Source organism: Esox lucius, chromosome 6 (assembly GCF_011004845.1).
Source record: "Esox lucius isolate fEsoLuc1 chromosome 6, fEsoLuc1.pri, whole genome shotgun sequence".
Lineage (NCBI taxonomy): Eukaryota > Metazoa > Chordata > Actinopteri > Esociformes > Esocidae > Esox > Esox lucius.
The window spans coordinates 18,627,022-18,640,048 of record NC_047574.1 but is presented as its reverse complement, the minus strand read 5'-3'; the positions used below and the strand labels follow the sequence as shown (position 1 = coordinate 18,640,048).

General features: G+C 40.1%; 1 protein-coding gene across 4 annotated transcripts in view; it reads left to right on the top strand.

Annotated features, from left to right (window-relative positions):
* The window catches only part of LOC105010659 (protocadherin-15), a 226,731-nt gene that overhangs the window by 82,927 nt on the left and 130,777 nt on the right, over positions 1–13,027 (top strand). For all 4 annotated transcript variants that reach the window (XR_004575807.1, XR_004575806.1, XM_034292761.1 and 1 more), the window contains exon 11: positions 1,882–1,994. Coding sequence is in view for 2 of the 4 variants with exons in the window: in XM_034292761.1 (XP_034148652.1) it covers positions 1,882–1,994 (113 nt within the window). In the remaining 2 variants the exon portion in view is untranslated. The remainder of the gene's footprint in view (positions 1–1,881; positions 1,995–13,027) is intronic.

Here is a 13,027-nt window from a genome sequence, read left to right as displayed (position 1 = left end):
TCAGTTTAACACAATGCTTAAAGGTGTCTAGCTAAATGTTTCAAACTTGGCATGATGTTAATGCGTGACATGATCTGTTGAGACGCAATTGTATGACGAGGTAGTATGCCCTATTCGGTCCCAATACCGGCATACTAGCATTCTATATACTAAACTGTACGTACTTCATGATCATCCGCAAAGTACATACTAGTGCAAAATATGCGATTTGAGATTCAGAATTACTCTGGATCATGACTACCTTGCAGTCCCGAACCAGCTTCACTGGACATGTCATTATTTGTTTTCATTCACAAACACTTGCAGAAATTTACGAGCATACGGCTTTTTTGTAAAATTTCATGCTTTTTGAAGAAATATAATGTAAGGCATTCAAATGTTTGAGTGGATCCAGAAACCAGATTTTTTATTGAGGAAATTATAAATGTTTGGGGTTAATATTTACTAAAATAGTGAATTTTCTTGTTTGGAAAAAAGTTCTCCAAGGTTTCCTATGTTTGTCTATACACAACCGCATTGTCTGTTACAAACCGATTGGTTACATTGCAATTACAGAACAATTGTTCCACGCTTAAGCTGGTTGCATATTTTTGGGCTAGCTGTTGACATCAGAACTAAGTACATTCTTTACGACTTTCCAAATCTGGGAAAGGATGCATCTCAGGCAGCAGGTGAACCTTATGTTTTACAGGAAAGAAATGCCAGCACAGACAATTTATTTCCATTGACAATCAACAGCCTGCCTAGTCGGCTCCAAAGTGAGATAGGATCTCCCACACTCTCCACAAAATAAGGCACCTACTTTTCGATGCCAAAGGTAAAAACAATCAAACCACCAATGTAAGACAAAAAAAAGTTTGCGTCATGCATCTGGCAGTTGCAATCAATGGGGACGCCATAAAGAAAATAAATAGGCACTAAACTGCAGGTTTGTCTAGATACATAATACACATTCCCATATATAGATACATTTATTAAACTTACGTAATGCATAATGTTTTTCTTTATCACGTATGTTGTTTTTTCTATGGGAAAAAATCCTAACCTCTTCTATTGTATTCTAATCCGTAGGTCTGTGTGGATGCATTAGATCAGATAATTTGGCGAATGGAGGAACTACTGCAGGCCTTTTGCTTTGTTTGATATATGCTTCATTTGGCTGCTATCAATATGCACATGTTGTTCTAGCCGTGCATGACAGTGACAAAGATTTATGTTGGCTGTTAGGACATGTGATAACTGCTGAATGAGATCCAACCAATGCCATTTTGAAAAGAATCATACACTACTGTAATCACAAGCAAGGCCACAAAATAACCATCTGATTACTGACAATTAAATAAAATTTTAACTTGTTTTCCGTGAAAACTATTAATCACACTTCTTATGCACATGCTTATTCTAATGATTAGCCTTGGTATTTTGTTGATCTCACTGTGCATTTTGGTTGTTTGGGTTATTTTCTGTTATTATAAAAAATGCTTTAGTTGTAACCAACACTACAAACAAAAATAATCTTTACAATAAAAAATCTGTTTTATATTTTACATTTCACATTATAGTTTACCATAACATGAACTACTAAAAGTAGCATTATATTATTTCTGTAACATGGTGGTGTAACATGACAATTTGAAATAGTATGAAAAATAGTGTTACATGAAACCTTCATAAACACAACAAATGTATTATTTCCCATTAGCATGTTTAAACATTTATTTATTAGACTGTTTGAATATTTGTATTAAATTTCAAGTAGAGTCTCTTAAGACCAGGCTTTTCTAGTTCTAATGCTAAAGGCTAATCAGAGGTCCACTTCCTTGTCAAAAAGCACAAAAATAAATGCATAGTTCATTCTTTGCGGGCGTTGTTTCACTCCAGGTCAGCCCTCAACGTTCCCAGAGTACTTCTCCCTGAACAGGACAACCGCAGAACTCCTTCTCCTAAAACCAGTCAACAGAGACCTACACACCAGATTTACCCTCAGAATCAAGGTAAGCAAATTCACTATCAAACTTAAATCAAGGTAAATAATTTAGCTAACTATCAACTAGCTAGAGTAATCTGACTGCAGCCCTTGATACATATACTGTGCATTCTAAATGTATTGGCAACCTTTGGTAAAGATGAGAAAAATGAAAATTATGAAGGCTATGAAAAAGTAATTTATTTTCATCAGCTTGATCTTACAATTTAGATATCACAAGATTATAACCGTTATTTATGGTACAATTGGTCATGTAAAAAACAAAACCTTAACACTTTCTCTGTCATCTGCTTTACCTCACCTCTGGCTTTGGGCTCCCTAGTTTACTAAGTACAGTACTACTGGCCTATGAATGCAGTGTAGAGGCAACTGTCACCCAGTCTGGTTTTGCGATTAGTCATCATGCACCTGTTCCTCATTGTACCATTATAATGTGTATGTATCCCTCTTGTTCCCATCCACCTATGTCAGTCATTGTCCGTATGTGGTGTGTGGTGCCAGGCATTCTTATGCCCTTGATTACATTTATCAAGCTATTTACTTTGTTTTCATTATAGTACTAGTATAGAGTGTGCTTTATCTTTTTACAAATGCTGCCTTCTGAAAAGGAGCTCCTTAGTAGAGCCACAAATGAATACAACACTTCATGAATCTCTGCATGTGCTTCCTGCGACTCCTTCTACTGATCATAAAAATCATAAAGCACCGTCCCCTTGCTGAGATAACTGTATGGAATTTAGCATCATTGGTCCTCGCTTGTGAACTCATCCCACACCATGAACTTAGGTCAGGGGACTGGGATGGCCTGTCCAAATCTTTATTCTTTAGTCAGTAAGCAATTTTTCTGTGGATCTGGAGGAATGCTTTGGATCATTGTCCTGGTGGAATGTCCAATGGCAACCAAGTTTAAGTGTCCTGGCACAAGCTGTCAGATTTCTTTCTAAAGTCTCTTGTTATTTGACAAGAGTTCATGATTTCATGTACCCTAACAAGGTTCTCATGGTCTTTGAAAGCAAAACATCATGATCGTCCCTCTTCATATGCCAAAGCCAACTTTTACAGCCATATGCATATACTTACTACTTGGGAAGATGAAATTAGTCTATTTTATGTATTACTTCTACGGGTGCCAACATTCTGTTTTTGAGAAAAAATATGTATTTCTTTATTCGGTTTTACTTGAACAATTTTACCTCAGTTTAGGTTAAGATTTCTGTCATAGCTTAAGATCAAGCCAAGAAACAACAATTCCATTTCATTCAAAGCTCCATATTCTTTTTTCTTACGCTTTTGTAAAGGTGTCAGTAATCATGAAGGGCACACTCTATATAGGGTAAAGTTTATTAATATAGCTAAGTTCAGAGACAAAGACACCTACAGAGAAAAAGGAAAAGGGAGGAAAAAGTACTAGAAACGTGGTTGGACTTGTTGCTGTAACCTTCTTATGAATCCTAAGTAGAACCAGGGATTGCCTTTGGTGATGCACAGAGCTGACTACCATCCACCCACCAGAACCTCTCTCCATTTAAAACGGTTGGCCCTGAGCACTGAGCAGGCTGCCATCTATGATCACAGATAGGAAAGCAGAGGAGGGAGGGATTTCACCACGGAAGAAAGAGTGATGATGTGTGAAAAGAATTTTGTGTCGTCAGGAGAGCTGTGTGTGGAATGGAGCAAGGAAGGAGGAGGATATGTGCAAGAAGTATCAGCAAGGAAAGAGAAAGATAATTAGAGGTTGGCATCTGCAGACTGCTCTCTAGCTAGCAGATAATGCCTTCCAAACACTGCCATTGGAATAAATTGAGATCTTAATGAGTAATCTCGCCTGGGCAGATTCTTGTGGACAGATAAACAGTGATAGTCTGTGAAGGCCCTGGAGAATTGTGTGATTTTCGTATGGATACTACAATTTGGTTTCCCATAAATTCCACAGTAACAAAGTTAAAAAGTGTTAAACATTTTGAATGTGTTGGTGTTGTTGTGTACTGTTGCTTAGTTACAATATCAGGAGCATGGGTAGATCACGGCAGGTCGCGGGGACATGGCTGTAGGCTAGCTGGAATGTGAAAAGAAGCTGGATTTCGACATAAGTAAACATAAACTGTTTCCTCATTATTATACACAACTACATGATGTCAGAAAATAGAGTATGGCGCATGGACTCCAACGAATTAAGGCCCTTGTCTTTGATGCAAATATTGCCAAGAATGGACTTGAATTTAAGAGTGAATGGGTCGGGCAACGTAAAATGGGTGGAGGCTAACTTTACCGTCTTTGGTCCTTGCTTGGGGACTCTCCTCTTCAGCTCACCCTAAAACATGTTAATAGCTTTAGGTCAGGGGACTGGAATAAAAGCTTGATTCTGTAGTCTGTAATACATTTTTGTGTGGATCTGGTGGAATTCTTTGGATCATTGTCCTGCTGTAACGTTCAGTGACAACCAAGTGTTTGCCTCCTGGCAGTAGAAGTCAGATATGTTTTCTAAAATCTCTTGGTAGTTCAAGAGTCCATGCTGATATTTACCCTTACAAGGGTATCATTGCCTTTGGAATTTAAACAGCCCCACAATGATACCATACTTCAGTGTCTGGTGTTGGTTATTTTCAACATGATCATCCTTTTTATTCCAAAGCCACCTCATGTATGGCCAAAAAGCTCTACATTATCTGACCATAGAACCAGCATCCAGTCAAAGTTCCAATGATGCTTAGCAATGTCCAGTTGCTGGAATTTGTCTTGATGATGAGTTAAACAATTTTTTTGGTAAGACTTTCAATGTGTTAGCATGGACATGACATCTAATTGGTGGACTTCAAACACCTTCTTCACTTTTTCTAGTCAAAAAGTGAGAATAATGTAGAATTTGTTGGTGTTCAGTGGGGACATGCAGGCTAGCAAAAACATTAAGATAGGAGCTGGACCATGACTAATAAAAAAACAGTTTCCTCGATATTACACACACACATCTACAAATAAAACCAAACATTTCAGAGAAATCCTTGTTTTCTTCATGATAAACACAGGTAAAACTAGAACAGTGATATTAAACAAGAACCAACTAAAAGATTCACCAGAGAATTGTAATTCTCTGGTGAATCTTTATATAAATATTATTGTGTATTATATAATTATTCCTGTGTATTATATAATTATAAATGATAGTACTTAATGAGGTATCTGGGAGAGACAAAATAGGAGAGGTTTTACATGTGTTGGCTATGTATAACATTTTTGGAAACAAGGATGCCATAGCTACCAAAACAGTCTGTTGATGGTGGGAAAGAGACACCAAAGAAAGTGCCCGATGGATTGTAAAAATAGGAGTGAGGGAAACAACAGCAGAAAGATGAACTACAGAGAAACAAAACAAGCCACGGTGAGCCAAGTGGTCGAAGCCAACACCTCACAGTTCATGTATGTATTACACTTACACATAGTCATTTTCAAAGAAATAGCAAATAGTATTCAAGGGGGGGGGTCCCAGCCGGTCCTTGTGATAGTTTGGGCACCTGCAAGCTCAACTGCGGTGGGCGAGTCATGCTGTGGTGTAGCTACAACATGGAAAACACATACTCACAAATTTGACATTATGAAATTATCAGGGGAGAAATATTGGGTAAAAAAAATAATGAAAAAAACTATTGAGTTTGTTGAGAAGGAGAGCTGAAATAATGGAGAGCAGATTAAAAGCAGGGACTGGAGTTGGCGGACAGTTTCCTGTAGCCTGGTTTTCTATCAGTAGAACACAGGTCATTTAATACTGCCTTCCAGAAACAGGGCCAGCGCTAAACAGACAAACCGCAGGGGAATACACTTTACCATCCGTTTCATCAGCTATCTACAGTGGGGAGAACAAGTATTTGATACACTGCCAATTTTGCAGGTTTTCCAACTTACAAAGCATGTAGAAGTCTGTAATTTTTATCATACACTTCAACTGTGAGAGACGGAATCTAAAACAAAAATCCAGAAAATCACATTGTATGATTTTTTTATAATTAATTAGCATTTTATTGCATGACATAGTATTTGATCACCTACCAACCAGTAAGAATTCCGGCTCTCACAGACCTGTTAGTTTTTCTTTAAGAAGGCTTCCGGTTGGCCAAGAGAGCTGTGTAAGGACATCAGGGATACAATTGTTGACCTGCACAAGGCTGGGATGGGCTACAGGACAATAGGCAAGCAGCTTGGTGAGAAGGCAACAACTGTTGGCGCAATTATTAGAAAATGGAAGAAGTTCAAGATGACAGACAATCTCCCTCGGTCTGGGGCTCCATGCAAGATCTCACCTCGTGGGGCATCAATGATCATGAGGAAGGTGAGGGATCAGCCCAGAACTACACAGCAGGACCTGGTCAATGACCTCAAGAGAGCTGGGACCACAGTCTCAAAGAAAACCATTAGTAACACACTACGCCGTCATGGATTAAAATCCTGCAGCGCACGCAAGGTCCCCCTGCGCATATCCAGGCCCGTCTGAAGTTTGCCAATGACCATCTGGATGATCCAGAGGAGGAATGGGAGAAGGTCATGTGGTCTGATGAGACAAAAATAAAGCTTTTTGGTCTAAACACCACTTGCCGTGTTTGGAGGAAGAAGAAGGATGAGTACAACCCCAAGAACACCATCCCAACAGTGAAGCATGGAGGTGGAAACATTATTCTTTGGGGATGCTTTTCTGCAAAGGGGACAGGACGACTGCACCGTATTGAGGGGAGGATGGATGGGGCCATGTATCTCGAGATCTTGGCCAACAAACTCCTTCCCTCAGTAAGAGCATTGAAGATGGGCCGTGGCTGGGTCTTCCAGCATGACAACGACCCAAAACACACAGCCAGGGCAACTAAGGAGTGGCTCCGTAAGAATCATCTCAAGGACCTGGAGTGGCCTAGCCAGTCTCCAGACCTGAACCCAATATAAAATCTTATGAGGGAGCTGAAAGTCCGTATTGCCCAGTGACAGCTCCGAAACCTGAAGAATCTGGAGGTCTGTATGGAGGAGTGGGCCAAAATCCCTGCTGCTGTGTATGAAAACCTGGTCAAGAACTACAGGAAACGTATGATCTCTGTAATTGCAAACAAAGGTTTCTGTACCAAATAGTAGGTTCTGCTTTTCTGATGTATCAAATACTTATGTCATGCGATAAAATGCAAATTAATTACTTAAAAATCATACAGTGTGATTTTCTGGATTGTTGTTTTAGATTCCGTCACTCACAGTTGAAGAGTACCTATGATAAAAATTACAGACTTCTACATGCTTTGTAAGTGGGAAATCCAGCAATATCGGCAGTGTATCAAATACTTGTTCTCCCCACTGTATATATGTCTCTCGTCCCTATCTCTCATCCCTATCTCTCTCCCTCTCTCCCCCCCCATCTCCTCTTTCTAGAAGCACTTATGTGTAGATTAGATCTGAATGAGAAACCATAGGGTAGAACTGGGTTGGTATGTGGATGGTTGTCCGTTCTCATCAGCCTGTGATAGGCAGAAGATGTTGGTGGTCTGGGAAGATGGACACAGTGCAGATGCATAGATAAATTGGTGGTGGTGAGCATGGAAAGAGTGCTCTTCAAGCTGGGGATCAGGAGGACGAGAGCACAATCCTCCAGGCTTGAAAAGGACAGACAGGTGAGACAGCACTCGATAGGTGAAAGGTGACGAGTAAGAAATAGGCAGTGATTTCTACACTGATTGTGTTTTCTGCTCCAAAATACCTACAATAGACTCCTATTTTTATACTGTATGTTTAAGTGCACAGGCACTTAATTTGTAAAAAGAAGTCAAGGAAATCACTTCAAATAGATAATTTATGTGAGGTCTGCCTCCAGCCCACCTCCTCGACCTTACCACCAAGATGGTACTAACTCTCCCAATCCCCTGAATGCACCTCACTCTCCCAATCCCCTGAACGCGACTCACTCTCCCAATCCCCTGAACGCACCTCACTCTCCCAATCCCCTGAACGTACCTCACTCTCCCAATCTCCTGAACACGCCTCACTCTCCCAATCTCCTGAACCCACCTCACACTCCCAATCCCCTGAACGCGCCTCACTCACCCAATCCCCTGAACGTGCCTCACTCTCCCAATCCTCTGAACACACCTCACTCATCAGATCACAATCACTTGAATTCTGATCATTGGTACTCTCTCCTTCCATGGCACAACTATTTAACCCAGTCACTCACTCCAGCTCGTCCTGAGGTATTGTTTGTTTTGGGACGACTCTTCTAAACCTGTTCAGATTATCCACTGTCTATTGAAAGCCTTGTGTATCGACCAGTTTCTGCCCATTTTATCAGGACTAGCAGGACCTTTGCCTGATCATCTTGTGTATGGCTCCCGGCCTGCCCCCACCCCCTGACCAAGAATTCAGCTTTCTCCTGTGGATTTCTCTATAATAAAACCTGCTGCGCTCTGTGCGTAGAGAACCCAGTACTCCATCTCCCGTGTATTCATTACAAATCGGTAATCGTTTCAGATTTGGATAGCTGATAGGGGTACTTGAAATATTCTACATTTTCATTTAACTTCTGAAAAGTGGGTAAAATTGCATCTGTTTGTGAAAAGTTGCAAAGAAACATATGACACTATGGTTACTTTGGTGTCACTATCTTGAGTTTGGGAAAAGTTAATGTTAATGTACTGTTTCCGATTTGAATTGCTGTAACGTTTTCAGCACAGTTGTTAAAAAGACCAGCTGTTTGTAAAACGTTCACTGTAAATGTCTCCTTTAACTAATTTAGCCTTTTAACTATATCAAACATATAGACAACTTTTGGGAGGTTGGGTCTATGGGTCCCCCAAGGATTTGAATTCAGTACCTTCTATTTGCAGTATACAGTATATCACCTGTAACTCTGCCAGCAGTAGGGATTCATTCATATTATCCTTCTCTGGAAAGCTTTGACAAAATAATCCCCAGGGTAAGGAAGTTACGGTTTTTAATTAGTTTCAGGTCACAGCATTAACTGATGTTGCTCCTCTCAGCCTCCAATCCTCCATTCCCCCCATCATTTCCAATGTTCCTAAATGTGTTCAAGCAACTAAACACATTTCTGGTTTTGTGATTGAAAATTTGAGTATTGTGAGAATTCTGTACAACTACAGGTGCAATTTTGCACAGAACATTAGGCTGTAACTAATAGGCCAAAGGTTTTTTTTGCTACAGTATGTGTTTCATACCAACAAAACCGGTTGTATTTTTCACATAACATATTTACATTTTTAGATTTCTATAATATGGGCTTCAGCTGTCTGCACAGAACTTGCTGTTCATTGTGGGCCTCCGTCTGTCAATCTCCCGTTCCATCCTTCCCTCACTCGTGAACAAGACCCCTAGATACTTAAACTCCTCCACTTGAGGCAGGCACTCTCCACCAACCTGAAGTGGGCAAGCCACCTTTTTCTGACTGAGGACCATGGCCTCGGATTTGGAGGTGCTGATTTTCATCCCCACCGCTTCACACTCGGCTGCAAACCGTCCAAGTGCATGCTGAAGGTCCTGGCTTGAAGGGGCCAACACGACAACATCATCCGCAAAGAGCAGAGACGAAATCGTGTGGTCCCCAAACCTGACACCCTCCGGCCCCTGGCTGCGACTAGAAATTCTGTCCACAAAAATTACGAACAGAACCGGCGACAAAGGGCAGCCCTGCCGGAGTCCAACATGCACTGGGAACAAGTCTGACTTACTGCCGGCAATGCGGACCAAGCTCCTGCTTTGGTCGTACAGGGTCCTGACAGCCCTTAGCAAAGGACCCAGGACCCCATATTCCCCAAGCACCCTCCACAGGATGCCACGAGGGACACAGTCGAATGCCTTCTCCAAATCCACAAAACACATGTGGATTGGTTGGTCAAACTCCCATGAACCCTCCAACATCCTGTAGAGGTGGAACACGGCCTACATTCTAATGAAACTTAAAACATATTTATATGTTTGCTTGACTTATGTTTACTTGTTCTGTAATACCATGGGACAGATATGTGGATTATAACACACATTACCATTCAAAAGAAGACAAAAGTTTTTTTTGAAATGTCATGTACACATTATTACAGATAAATTAATTATCTATAGATCAGTGGATAATCTACATAGGTGTACAGAGGTCCATTAACAGCAGCCATCAGTCCTGTTTTCCAGTGACACATTGTGTTTGCTAATCCAAGTCTATCATTTTAAAAAGCTTGTTGATCATAAGAAAACTATTTGGGGTTATGTTAGTCCTGCTGAAAGCTGTTGTGCTGATTAAAGAAGCAATAAAACCGTACTTCTTTAGACTAGTTTTGTATTTTCAGCATCAATGTTTGTGGGTTTGATTACAGGCTAAAAATGACCAGAATCAAAGAACCTCTGAAGGAAGGAAATTGAGTATGTAATTATAAATGGCTGTACTGAATAATGAAGAATCATTTAATATGTAAATAAACATATAATTAAAATTTTTCAGTTGCTTCAGTTCTCAGAAATGAAGACTAAATGTCCACATTGAATAGGTGACTCCAGGATGCTGAACATCTAGGCAGAGTTGCAAAGAAAAATCTGTATCTCAGATTGGCCAATAAAAAGAAAAGATTAAGATGGGAAAATGAACACAGACACTGGACAGAGGAAGAACTCTGCCTAGAAGGCCAGCATCCTGGAGTCACCTCTTCACTGTCGACGTTGAGACTGGTGTTTTATGGGTGCTATTTAAAGAAGCTGCCACTTAAGGACCTGTGAGGTGTCTGTTTCTCAGACTAGACACTAATGTATTTGTACTCATGCTCAGTTGTGCATTGGGGCCTTCCACTCCTCTATCTATTCTGGTTAGAGCCAGTTTGCGCTGTACTGTAAAGGGAGTACTGCCCATCATTGTAGGACATTTTCAGTTTCTTGGCAATTTCTCACATGGAATATCCTTCATTTCTCAGAATAAGAACCGACTAATGAGTTTCAGAAAAATAGGTTTTGGTTTTTGAGCCTGTAATCGAACCCACAAACTCTGATACTAATGATACTAAACTAGTCTAAAGAAGGTCAGTTACATTGCTTCCTAAATCAGCACAACAGCTTTCAGCAATGCTGCCATGATCGCAAATGGGTTTTCGTGATAAACATGGATTAGGAAACACGATGTGCCACAGGAGTGATTGCTGATTGGTTGCTGATAATGGACCTCTGTATGCCTATGTAATAATCCTTTGAAAATATGCCATTTACAGCTAAAATTGTCATTTAGGACATTAACAATGTCTACATGTCTCTATTTTGGATTAATTTGATGTTAGTGTAATGGACAAAAAAATTGCTTTTCTTTCAAAAACCAGGACATTTCTAAGTGACACCAAACTTTTGAATGGTAGTGTATGGCTAATAACTCCATTATACAGTACTGTCTGATGCCCACTGGCTCTGTCTAGTATATGAGAAAGAGTGTTACTGTGGTGTTAGTATCCTGTGTATGAGAAATGGTGTTGGTTTCAGGGCTTCCGGAAAACTTGTGTAAAGGTCCACACCACTTTTTATTTAGTTTAATTAAATGTATTGACCCAAACAGTTAAAAACCACGACAAAGTGCTGGTTGGCTTCATATTTTGGCATCTCACAAATTGCTCTGTCCTTCATACTGCAGGGTCTGTCTTGACCAATACGATTTACGAAAATTGCAGGTCGCCCAGGGCACTATGCAGAAAGCTCAAGGCATTCTCATCACTATTTTTTTTTACTAAGCATGGCAACACATCCTCTCAACTGACCCTAGCAAAATGTTTATATATATGTACCTACGGATTGCATACTGACATAATAATTACTAGAATCAATCAAACAAATACAACGTCCAACATTGACTGTTAGTTAAAGTTTAATTAGGCTCAAAGTTGCATAGGGCAATAGTCATTTCTACACAATTCTAACCTGGAAAAAGCCAATCTTGTGAGTTTTATTATCAATTCATGATGCTTACTTAGTGTCTTGGGGAACCCCCCACCCATTAGTTTATCTTAAGTGGACATATGCAAGATTTGTTCTGTGTAAATGACCAGAAGTCATTAATACAGAAATTCATCTGCAGTTAATGTTTTAAGTTAATGTTTCAAATATGGATTTTTTTGTTACTAATTTGTTCTGTCTGCATGATAAATTCCTTATTTAAATGTTCTTGCTTGTCTGTCTATCGATTTGCATCGACTTGTAGTCTCCACATACATGCTTTAGACGCTCGTGGTACTATCACCCCACCCTAAACCACCCTGAACTAGCTATTTTGGCCTTTTTCTGTAAGGGAAGAGGAGGAGACATGTTGTGAGACAGCTTTGTAAATGTTAGAGGCAGGGTTCTATTCAGTGCTCCATAATTCATGCCAACCTGCATTTGAAGTGGACCTGCAAGACCTAAAACCTAAGTTTGGAGTCCTTTAAAACCATGTGACCTGATTAGAAAGGCTACAACAGATGAATCATGTCAAACCATCGTGGTCATGATTTTATCTGGTTAGGTTCCAAGGTTAGAAAGATCTACCGACTCGAGGATGTTTTTCCGCCACTCCGCTCTGTACCGACTGCATAATGGCACTCAATCCATCCATTCTCATTCAGGCCAGGATATAGTCCCAAGTTAGCTTTCATGTCAAATGTAACTTTCACTAAAGCACATGGTGGGCTTCTGTGAGAGGTGGAAGGGTTCACTGGCTGTGTGGTCATGCATATGTATGTGTGCTAATGTGGCTTGTTGCTGTAGTAATTTCACCCACCAACTGCTGGAATAAATGCACAAAACAATTGTTATAACATACATGCCCTGTTTTGTATGGTTACAGTTTATTAGTGTACACCATTCATTACGCAAGACACAAACGGAAATATTTAGTCAAAGTGTGTGAACAAATTACAGTTAGGATCTCTTAGCAGCTGCATTGATGCAGAAGCTTATTGATGTTGCCTAATGATATCTCACAGTGTTTATAAGAACATGTTCCACCCTTTGTCAAAACTTTGTACAGAGTGTTGAAGTGTTGAATGTTTTTTGGCTTCTTAACAGTTTCTTGGC